This window comes from Tachypleus tridentatus, chromosome 8 (genome assembly GCF_004210375.1).
Source record: "Tachypleus tridentatus isolate NWPU-2018 chromosome 8, ASM421037v1, whole genome shotgun sequence".
NCBI classification, from domain to species: Eukaryota; Metazoa; Arthropoda; class Merostomata; order Xiphosura; family Limulidae; genus Tachypleus; species Tachypleus tridentatus.
In genome coordinates this window covers 99,379,865-99,392,307 of record NC_134832.1, presented here as the reverse complement: position 1 = coordinate 99,392,307, position 12,443 = coordinate 99,379,865, and the positions used below count along the sequence as shown (strand labels likewise).

The 12,443-nt window shown below is 35.2% G+C and overlaps 1 protein-coding gene across 7 annotated transcripts in view; it reads right to left on the bottom strand.

Moving 5' to 3' along the window:
- The window catches only part of LOC143223041 (zinc finger protein castor homolog 1-like), a 143,926-nt gene that overhangs the window by 48,101 nt on the left and 83,382 nt on the right, over positions 1–12,443 (bottom strand). For all 7 annotated transcript variants that reach the window (XM_076450418.1, XM_076450416.1, XM_076450417.1 and 4 more), the window contains one exon: positions 9,554–10,769. In XM_076450418.1, coding sequence (XP_076306533.1) covers positions 9,554–10,712 — 1,159 coding nt within the window. In that variant the 5' untranslated portion in view covers positions 10,713–10,769. The remainder of the gene's footprint in view (positions 1–9,553; positions 10,770–12,443) is intronic.

Sequence of the window (12,443 nt, the reverse complement as noted above, 5' to 3'; positions counted from 1 at the left end):
ACTGCTAAATTAGGCACGGTTAGCTAGTCTTATACTGCTAAATTAGGCACGGTTAGCGTAGATATTTCTCGTGTAGCTTTGCGCGAAATTCCAAAAAGAAACAAACAGAATTCCTGTTTGGTTATTTCTGAGGATATTCCTTAAGTATATAGATAAAGCTATTATAGTACAATCAACCTGAAGTGCACTGCTTACCACTAAAGTCTAAAAACGTGTTTTAGATTTTCTTTGCCAAAGCGCAGATTTTCATGTGCAATTAACCATTCTAAGGATGTAAGGTAGCTATATTAAGTAGCCCAAATTTATAACTGGAAGAGTGTATGAAATGTTATTGATACAAAATAAACAAAATGTTTTGATCTCAGTCATAAAAAAAAAAAGACCTTCGAACATACTGGCTCCCATATGAATTAGCAATGTAACTTAGGCTGTAATACCAGAATAAAGTATTTCCTGAACATCATATGTTATGTGATGTTAGGAAAAAACTTAGATAAAAAACTACAATGCGTTTAAAATACTTCTCCCATACAGTGGGTGAAGAAGTCTCCTTTCTGCAAAACGAGGTCTTTCTTACCTATTATAAATTTTTGAATCTTAATAACAATGATTACATCACAAGATTTGCCTTATAGAAATAAAAAAAACTTTCCATATAACTGGAATTAATATGCGATGTGGTTTTTATATATTATTAAAATTAATTTATAAGGCTTGGTCTCAATAGTCAATTTACCTATACAACGGCCAAATTAACGTGTTAAGTAAACTATATCTTTATGTATACTGATCGGGTGATTGTTTAATAGAATTACATTTGATCCATAGCTAAGACCTTATAGTCGCTAATCATGTGACAATTAGCGGTAAATTTTAAAATTAAATCTTGGGATTTCAGTTTTCCATAAAATAAAAAAAAATGAACCATCAACGAAATGCTTTTTTTTTTAAACAAATTTATTTTCCCTGGGACTACAAGTCATTAATCTTAGTTGTAAAATAGGTTGGTTATTTCCAGGAAACATGACAAATTTCATTCGAAGTCTTTGATGATCTAATAATTAGTGCAAAATGTGTAACATGGCGAAGCTCACGCAATATATTTACCATTTGTCACTTTTTTTTTTCTCTGTGTATCGATTTACGAAGTCCCTAATCTCGATACTGATGATACGATAGAGACAATGGCTTCTGTTGTTTACACTTACATCGCTAAAATTTGGGACTCGATTCCCCAAGGTGGATAAAGCGAAGATAGCTTATCGCTTATAATTGCTCTTAAACCAAAAGAAAAAAACACAGGGAAATATTCACCTGAAAATGAGGAAAGCAAACCTTTTTGTTTTTGTGAAGAGTTGCTAAATATTTCCGGATATCCATATCGATTTTCGAAAAGTTAAACCACCTCTCAAATGTCATTTAGAAAATATAAATCAGACGTTGTTTGTCATATTACGTAATTTTTTCGAGTAATGAGTTTTGGGTGAATGAAACTAACTACAGTAATATATTATGAGTGAAAGTAGTGTACGAGTATTTTACGTTAAATTATAATGTTTCTCCAACACGAAAGGGCATCAATATTAATTATTTCCAAACCTTTTACCTTGATTTAAGTTTTAACAGATTTACAACTGTGAAGTTTAATATAATGAATAAAAATACTTATTTCAATCATAAAATCAATCAAGAAACGAATGCATTAGCGCGCTATACTATTTTGTAGAAATGAAATTTTCAGTATGAACGGCACTTTTTAATGCTCGTGGGCTGAAAGACCAGGTCAGAGGCATCTAGAATTTAGATATAACTGTCCTTAATTTTGAACGGATGGTAGAAAGCCAGCTTGTAACACGCACTGCCTCAAGGGTTTGTTGGGTTCTTTGAACTGAATAGAGATATACTGTTACTTTTGCAACGCGTCTACGGCTGAGAGTGCGGAAAGTATACAGAAAAACAACGTCTCGAACCACTGATCCTTCGATACGCTAGCCGACACTCTAGTTATCTGGCTAAGCCTGAATCATTTTCTATAAAACCGTATTTGTTATATTGTGTTTATTTACATAAAACGATATTTAAAAAAAAAACACTCTGACTCTTATATTGTCAAAAATTGAATAATGCAAGTGAGATGGTAAAAATAAAAAAATATTAAATCGTAGAGCGTTGAAAAAAATGCTTCCTCTATCAAACGAGAAGATGTTTCAGACCCCTTCTTCGTATTACTTACTTATGGTGATTCTTAGAAGCATCGCGATTTGGGTTTATGTGATTAATAAGGCCTAGGCTGGTTACACGTGATTTATTACAGCCTTTCTTTAAATAATATTTGTGTACTTATTTGTGGGTACTATAAAAATAAGCAATAATCATAGCTTGATAGCTAGATATTAATATCTTTATATTATTGATACGTATGAAGATTTAATGCGTTTTCCATAAATAAGCACGCACTTGGCATAAAACGAATTTAGTAACTGTTTATTGAAACTTAGGTTGATAGGACTAAATACTACTGAAAACCCCTAGCAGAAATATTAAAATTCTGATACAGGCTTATTTTCCATCACTAACAACGAACCACGTTCCAGATACGAAGGTGCTTTGTCTTTTGTTGAGTTTAACAACTAAATATCTTTAAAAAAACTGATAACAATTTCTTTTCTTCTTACTTCTTTAGTGCTTTCATAGATTTCGAGGTGTCAATCACCTGGACCACTTGTTCAGTGATGATAGGTCGTCACGCCCACAGTTTCCTAAATTAATGATTCTAATTCTCACGACTGAAATGGGACCAAACTGGTTTATTCATTTCGGATAGGCTATTTATCAAATATTTGGTTTCTAAGAAGTCATTTCGTTGGAGCCATAACATTACAAAGCTCTTTGCCTCTGAATTTTTTTACATTTCAAAGCCACTAATCGTACAGTCCTGCATATTAATGTGGAATTTGAAAACAAATTATGGTGCTCGGTATCAAGCACGTGAATTTTCTCCATGACGGGATTGACTGGAAACCAAACATTCCATTACACAATTCTGTGTATAATAACACTTGGCGCCTTTGTTGCGTCACTTTCTCCACCTACTAATACCAAATATGGAAACATAAGCAGAGAGTGATATTTTTTGTCGCTTCATAAGACGACGTTTCTAATTATAAAAAATACGTTATTGATCATAATTGTCAAGTGAAATAGAATTTTACTTCCCGACCTTCTATTATATACCTTCATGAAGAAAATGCGTAAGAAAGTAAATTTAAAAAAAAGATAAGTCTTAGGGAGTTATGAAAATATTTGCATGTAGGCAACAATAGGTATTGAATACATGTACACACACCCGAACATACACCTGAAATATACAAGTTCTTTCGACATTAAACAATGACGAATCAGAATGCACTTTACAGATGGACTGTCTATAGCATATTTGAACGTGAAAAGTATTTGAACAGTTTTTTTTACTATAATACGATTTAGTTAGAAAGTGTTATGGTTAAGTTTTCAAGCAGGTTTTTATCAGAGTACAGTGTCCTTTAACTCAATTACTAGCTTTTAACTGCAATGTTATCCACGCTAAGAAGTGATTTGGTTTAAAATTTTCACGCAAAACTACGTAAATAATCTATTTTTGAGCCGATTGGCTTTTGGAAATACAACCAGTTAATAACATTCACTGCCAGCTCTGGGGCTACTCTAGTGAGTAATAAGACTTAACTGTCAATCTTATGATTCAGCGATGGCTCCAAAATGCGAAGCGCATTTCTCCAGTAAAGAATCACTAGTTATGAACACTAGATTCGCATTCTGAGTACGCTAACCAATAAACCATAGGATGGGAGAGGGTATATTTGCTAACAACTTTCACAAACGTATATTCATAATATATGGAATGTTTAAAGTTAATCTCTGTATCGGTTTTCCAATCAAATCAATGCACGAGATGATAAGGATAATTGTTCAAAAAATATATATATGTTAAAAGATTCAATATAAAAGTAATGCGACGAAGAATTGGTTGTTCTGCAAGTTCGTTAATTATAATTTCTTAGTTTACACTGCAGTGAGGCCTGGAATGACCAGGTAGTTAAGGCACTCGGCTCGTAATCTAAGGGTTTCGGGTTCGAATCCCTATCGCATTTAACATGCTCGCCCTTTTAGCCGTAAGGGCGTAATAATGTGACGGTCAATCTCACTATTTATTTGTAAAAGAGTAGCTCAAGAATTGGCGGTGGTTGTTGATGACTAACTGCCTTTCCTCTATTCATACACTGCTAAATTAGGACTGCTAGCGCAGATAGCCCTCGTGTAGTTTTGCGCGAAATTCAAACACTACGGTGGAAGCAGGAAGCGTTTTATTATTATAATAAAATATCTTGATATGTAAAAAATAAAAACTGTAATTAGCAAGAAGAGTTCACTGTAATACCACTATAATTTGTCTTTAATTGAAACCTAGTTTTTTAACTGAACTGAATTTTGTCATTATGTTCTGGTACAAATCTTACGCATGTTTTGAATTTTACGAAATTTATGTGTGTTTTAACACATCTGCTTGAAATAAATTCTCCAGGTTTATATTTATTTTAGCCTCATACGAAAGAATAATTACTTGTTTGCTTTTTATTTTTCTGCTTCAATCGACAACTTAACTGAGATGTATAATAGGTAAAAGTACACTACTAAGCCTTTGCACGTATCATGATGCGGTTTATAGCCTAAAGTACACTACTAAACCTTTGTACGTATCATGATGCGGTTTATAGCCTTTAGGCTATTTAGTACACTACTAAACCTTTACGTGGATCTTGATGTATTTTCATGCGACTGATTTGATAATGCAATACAAAATTATTCAAAAATAAAAAACTTTTTTAATGTTTTGGTGATGTAAATCCTTATTGACTATTGTGTGTGTTTTTCTTATAGCAAAGCCACATCGGGCTATCTGCTGAGTCCAACGAGAGGAATCAAACCCTGATTTTAGCGTTGTAAATCCGTAGACTTACCGCTGTACTAGCGAGAGACATTGACTATTGAATTAATCCATCTCAAATTTCGGAAGTTATTTTATTAAATATATAGTTGAAAGTTTGAAAAATTTTGCTTACAAAACTATTGACACCTGGTGTGACAGCGGCATGTCTACAGACTTAAAACGCTAAAATTCGGGGTTCAATTCCTCGCGGTAGACACATTAGATAGTACAATGAGGCTTTGCTCTTAAATAACAGACAATACAAAACTTTTTTTTCTTTGTTTTAAAGTAGGACCATATTGGGGTATCTGCTGAGTCTACCACGGGGAATGGAGCTCGAGTTTTAACATTTTAAGTCCTTAAACGTGTCGCGTAGTTTTGGCATGGCCAGGTGGTTAAGGCATTCGACTCGTAATCTTAGGGTTGCGGGTTCGAATCCCGCGTCACACCAAAAATACTCGTCCTTTCAGCCATGGGGGCGTTATAATGTGACGGTCGATCCCACTGTTCGTTGGTAAAAGTGTACAGCAAGAATTAGCGGTGAGTAGTGATGACTAGCTGCCTTCACTCTAGTTGTACACTGCTAAATTAGTGACAGCTAGCGCAGATAGTCCCCATGTAGCTTTGCGCGAAATTCAAAACAGTTTGTTTGTGTTTTTTTCCCTAATTTAGCAGTGTAAGACTAGAGGGAAGGCAACTAGTCATCACCATCCACCGCCAACTCTTGGGCTACTATTTTACCAACGAATAGTCGGATTGATCGTGATATTATAACGCCCCCCCCGGCTGGGAGGGCGAGCATGTTTGGTGCGAACGGGATTCGAACCCGCGACCCTTGGAGTAGGAGTCGAACGCCTTAACACGCTTGGCCATGTGGGGCCCTAATTCAAAACAGACCATAACAAACAAACTAAATGTGTTGCTGTCTCGACGAGAGACACAAATTTATTTCGTTTTAGTTGAATATACTCTATACGTTATCTTTTTACTTTAACAAACATTTCTTTTAAACATACTTTGTGATACTTGTTACTTCTAGCTCAATAATGTAAAAAGTAATTTGGCATGCTTCGCAAATTTATATTTACTATAATATAAACAAAATAAAATTATATTACGTATCGCTATACCTATCTTATCTTAGTGTCCATTCTCATTTTTACACCACCCACACAATTTTTTTTTTACCAAAGATAAAAATTAACTGCTTTCCAACAAATATGACACACTGTTGGAAAAGGAGAGAAACATGAAGAAGGGGTGGTGGACGGACCTGAAATCGCTCTTCCTTGCATAACTATCAGAAATAAACTTTACTGGGGTTATTGTAACCTCATTAGGTTGTATGATTTAGGTATTTTATGGAGTTTTCAGTTTGGGTTGGGTTCATTAACAACCTGCTGCATAATAACTTAGGCTTCTCTTTGAAGTAGACGATAAGCTTGATTTTTATTCAGCATAGGGAAAGAGTTATCACTAATAATTTGTATATGCCCAAGGGAAGCAATAAACAACTGTTAAGCCTAACTCTTCACCTACAACATAAAAAGACGACCAATTTAAACATCTTCTGCTACCACAGTGGTATGAATTTATTATTTTGCGGGGTCATTTTGTGATAATTATAAGTTATTTTTCACTCACCAGGAGGCAGTGATCATGGAGAAGCGGATAAAAGTAATTGCTGGTTAAGGGTATCTATGTGCGTGGAGTTAAGAACTAACCTAAATCAAACCGTATTCCTCTTAGTAACATGGTTTTAGCGACTGTTGAACTTAACGTTGTTCAAATTAAAAAGCAAATGATTGAGTAGATAAAAATTACTATTCAACAATAATTGTAATTCTATGCAGAGGCTGTAAAAACTTAATGGTAGAGATGTGTAATAAGTTACAATTTAAGTTTATCCAAATATTGAATAAGTAATTTTATTTTCTGAAAGCAAATATGAAATACAGGCAACGCTTATATATGAAAAAGGGTCATTTTTTTTTTTCACAGAGACTTTAATCACACGGAAGAATATTTCCATGACACTAGAAATAAATACGATTCACGATTTATAGGTCATTAGTCCTTGTTAAGTTTAAACTCGTAAAACCGCTAAAAGCTGTATTAGAAATCCGAATACAATTCGTAATATAAAGTGTAATTACTCGATATTAGAGTGATTATGTATAATAAAAAAAATTGGAAAAAAATATCACTCTACTGAACCGTGACTGAGCTCAGGTGAATATAATGGGCCTACTGTTCTTCTGGTAAATTCCCTTAAAAACAAGACTAGGAGATTTAAAATAGAAAAATAATGGAAGTATCTTTATTCTACCAAATCTTCGAAACATGTCCGGGTCGTGTTCATTACCTGTATCACTACTATTTATCAATGACATAAAGCAGTTATGTGTGTTATTTTAAAAAACACCAACCCGAAAAAAAACTTTTGAGTCGAGGTTTCGTGACCTATAATACTGCACGAAGAAACATGTGTTTCCTTAAAGTAATATACACACACAATGCTCTTGCGATTTTAATTAAACATATATTGTTGACATCTGAAATGAAAGAAATAAAAATGTAAAGTAATAATTACAAAAAATAAAATATTTTCACGAAAATATGTTTTGTTTTGTAATTCCTTTTATTTGTAATTGTTATTGGTACGAACATAGACGCCCTTTTAACCGTGGGACGTTATTAAGTAACAGTCGATTACATTACTTGTTCGTAAAGAATAACCAAAGAACTGACGATGGGTGATATTGACTAACTGCTTTCCTTTTCGTCTATTTCTTCAAAATTAGAAATGCTTAGCGTAGACAACCCTCGAATTGCTTTGCGCGAAATTAAACGAAACAAACAAACCATTGTTGCATATCAACTGTTTAACAAAATTGTGGATAATTACAACTAGAAATGCATTGTTGTTTTTCCTTTATGTTTCATTATTGCAGGAAAACACTTGCTTTGTAATGATAATAACAATTTACCGAGTAATAATGGATTACAAGGTAAGTAGTACATTACAGACTTGAACAAAAAACACGCTATCGTTAGATTGAAAACTGACTTGGAAACAAAAAGTTGTGCTGTCTCTAGAAAAATTATTTTCCTGGAACAAAGAGAAGGTTACTGTCATTAAAATAAAAATTATCTTGAGAATGTTGCTACCAAAAATGTTTGTTTATTAAATTTTGCACAAAGTTGTTCGAGAGCTATCGATGACCGTTACTAGGCCCCGGCATGGTCAGGTGGGTTAAGGCGTTCGATTCGTAATCTGAGGGTCGCGGGTTCGAATCGCCATCCCACCAAATATGCTCGCCCTTTCAGCCTTGGGGGCGTTATCATGTTACAGTCAATCCCACTATTCGTTGGTAAAAGAGTATCCAAACAGTTGGCGGTGGGTGATGATGACTAGCTGCCTTCCCTTTAATCTTACACTGCTAAATTAGGGATGGCTAAAGCAGATAGCCCTCGAGTAGCTTTGGACGAAATTCAAAAAACAAAACTGTTACTAATTTTCGAATGATACACTAGAAGGGGGGCAGGTAAAAAATTGCGTAGGAAATTACACGTAGTTGTTGTTGTAAGAAAAAAAAGAAAAATGTTATAGGTCAAACCACCAAGAAATTAACTACAGATAATATATATACTATTGTCTATACGACGTTTCGGGCATGTTTGTTTTTGAATTTCGCACAAAGCTATTCAAGGGCTATCTGTGCTAGCCGTCCCTAATTTAGCAGTGTAAGACTAGAGGGAAGGCAGCTAGTCATCACCACCCACCGCCAACTCTTGGGCTTTTTTTTTTTACCAACAAATAGTGGGATTGAACGTTACATTATAACACCCCCACGGCTGAAAGGGCGAGCATGTTTGGCGCGACAGGGATACGAACCCGCGACCCTCAGATTACGAGTCGCACGTCTTAACACACTTGGCCATGCCCGGCCGACGTTTCAAATCGAATAGTAACATTTTTATATCACTTATAATGCACCCATACCCTAAAACTGCGGAACATGATTTTTCTTTGTCGCTAACGGAACGCGAATCATGGAATTTCAAGTCATAGCTCAGTACACTAATCATTTCTACATACATAGTAATGTAAGTTACTAAGAACAAAAACAGTTGGTTTCAAGTGCATCTTGCCACACTCGTTTGAGGAAGAATGAAAATGGAGAAACGTTGACGTTTTTCAATGTGTAATTATTGGATTTAAAATGTTTCACACGTATATATTTACTCCCCTTAGAACATATAATAGTTTCGCTTTTTGAATAATATGTAAATATTCTCACCAAAAAAACTTCATACGATTAATTATGGAGCCGGTCGTGTCCGCATTGTGAATCCGGAGTTTAATGGTTTGCATAACGTTTTCATGAATACAGAAAAATAGATAAAAATATGCTCCAATGTTCACGACCGTGAGTGCACTATAAGAGCAACTATTAAATTCCACTTTTCACTCAGACAAGAAGTTGTGTTTGGGTGATCTAGATTAGCAGTTTTAACTCGAGAATATATAAGGAATATTCTTTACACTGAAATACATAATCTTACCTGAGGAAAAATTCTGTAGCGGCACGTTCTTGGTGATGGAGTCCACCATATCATTTAGACCATAGATACCCAGAAGCTCTTTCATCGTAGTTTCCGCGTAATCTCGCATGAGGGAGGCGTCTAAAGCTGTAGGCACTGCTTCCTTGCCACTAGTGTCGCTAGGCTGTATAAAATTCAAGCACTTGGTGGAAGGCAAATGATTTCCTAGCGAGGTAAATCGCGATAAAAACGCGTCACTTTGTAACCTTGTTTGGTTAAGAGGAGATTCGCTATCCAGTTGATTGTGTTTTGACAAGTTTACAGCTCCCACGTTTTGGGGATAGATTTTCCTGGTTGTAATTTTCCGAGTAGTTAGGTCGACAGGTGAATTGTCACCTTTACTTTCAGGACACTCGTTGTGGGGAATGGGTACCATCCCTTCACTTGAGAGATCCAAAGGCTGGTCATTGTCGCCTAATGGGGATATTTTCGGAAGTGCTGTCCTGTGTCCATGAATACTGACAATCGAGGTCTGAATTCGACATGGACTAGAATCGCTTCTCTCAGACTCTACACCAGAATACTGTTGTGAATCGGTCGAATCAATGACTTCTCGAGATACTGACGATTTGGTTTTCTTATCAAAGTTATAGTCAACAAACAAATCATTTTCGGCTTCGCTGTCAGAATATTGATAAACGATATTTCGAGGTTGGAAGTTCTTCCTTTTGTTTCGGCGAGAAGAGTTCATTTGAAATTCAGACCGGGAATTCGAAACAAGCTCTTCAGCCTCACTTTCTCCCGGTGTTTCCACTTCTTGATTGTCGATGTCTCGAGATTCTACTGTAGAAGTTACTTCCGAATCCTCATCATCACACAGATTAAACACGTCATTTCCTTCTTCCTCCTCTTCATTTTGGTCTTGCTGTGTTTCACTATTATTGCTTTTGGAAACAATGTCTCTATCAAACGAATGCAAAGGACTTCCCGCTTCTGGAGATTCGGTACTCATGTGATTTTCCCCAATCACCATTTTTTCTTCGTTGTTTTCGTTGTTAGTGACTTGCTCCTCTGTTTCGTTTCCGTTTTCTGCTGCTTTCTGATGAGTCGTGTACACTGAAAGTAATTCGAAGGTGTGACTTGTTGTCTGAGGATTAGCTGCTACTTGTATTGAACTCATCTCTTACAAGGTAGGCCGGGTTTGTAATAAAGTCTGTCATCTAGTTCCGTTGGTGCTCTACAAAAATACACAAAAGTACAATTGAAATATACATTGAAAACAATAAAATAATTGAATATCAACTCCTGTATAATCAACGAATAAATGGTCTGCTATCCACATTTAGTAACAATTCTTAATCTAGTATTACAAAAGTACAAAAATGAGATATACAATTTACGTTCGCGTTTATTAGTTGACTCGAGTTGGTTTCATACTAAACCAATTTTTCTCTCTATAGACTTCTAGTTTTTTAACTGGTCATCTTGAAAGTTATTATTTATAAATGTAATACCTGTTTTATTGCCCTTAGCGATATGCTTTATATTACTTCGCATAAAGAACCAGTTTTGGGGCAGTAGTTAATGTGCCTTTCTGCAAGTCGAAGTATCCGGGATTCGAGACGTATGCCGATGAACATACTCTGCACTTCCAACTGTTAACACATTATAAAAGTAACAGACAACCTCATTATTTGTTTGAATATGCCAGACAAAGTTCTTGTGGCTGGCTGATTTCCTAGTTAGAAATTATGGACGGCTTCACATAACCACCCAGGATCTCTGACCTGTACATTTAGCCCACATGCGCATAAAGTGTCGTTCATAAAGGAAATTCCAATTTTTGTATTTTACACTAAATTTTAGTCTTAATACAGTTCAAACTATTTTTTTTTTTACAGAACATAAAAATATTTGTACAATGCTTTGCTTTTTTTGTAATAAATGTTTTATTTGTTGTGACTTCATCTTATCTGTCCTTATAAGTAATTGTATTTTGTATTTATGGAAAATCTACTACGGCTATCTGCCTCCATGCCTAATTTTAAAAACTGACCGGTGGAAAGATGGCCAGTATTTTATTAGTCATCACCCATACTACGAGATTGGCTGTCACTCTTGAAACGCACCAACAGTTTAACATCTACGGTATATTTTATGATATCGCACGTATTCGAATCTTGTTCGCCAGTTCCGAAATTCAGAACTCTGCTACATAATCAATCAGCACCCAGTGGTCTTACAAGTAAAAGTAATAAGTACAACACACACACATAAAAAACATTTGTCTTATTTCATTAATCATTTATAGCATTACTCTTAGCACAATAACTAGAGTAAAGTATTCACTTGAGGCGAGCGTGACTTACAGGCTAGGTTTCTCGGAATATGAATCATACGGTACATGGTTCGAGGTTTATTCCCGTAAGAAACAAGCTTCACACTTTGAGGTTCGTGGTTTTCTATACTGTTTAGGTGTAATGATCAATCCCCATTATTCAGGGTTCTCTGTACTGTTTAGGTGTAACTATCAGTCCTCATTATTCAGGGTTCTCTATATTGTTTAGGTGTAATGATCAATCCACATTATTCAGGGTTCTCTGTACTGTTTAGGTGTAACTATCAGTCCTCATTATTCAGGATTCTCTATATTGTTTAAGTGTAATGATCAATCCCCATTATTCAGGGTTCTCTGTACTGTTTAGGTGAAACTATCAGTCCTCATTATTCAGGTTTCTCTATATTGTTTAGGTGTAATAATCAATCACCATTATTCAGGGTTCTCTGTATTGTTTAGGTGTAACTATCAGTCCTCATTATTCAGGGTTCTCTATACTGTTTAGGTGTAATGATCAATCCCCATTATTCAGGGTTCTCTGTACTGTTTAGGTGTAGCTATCAGTCCTCATTA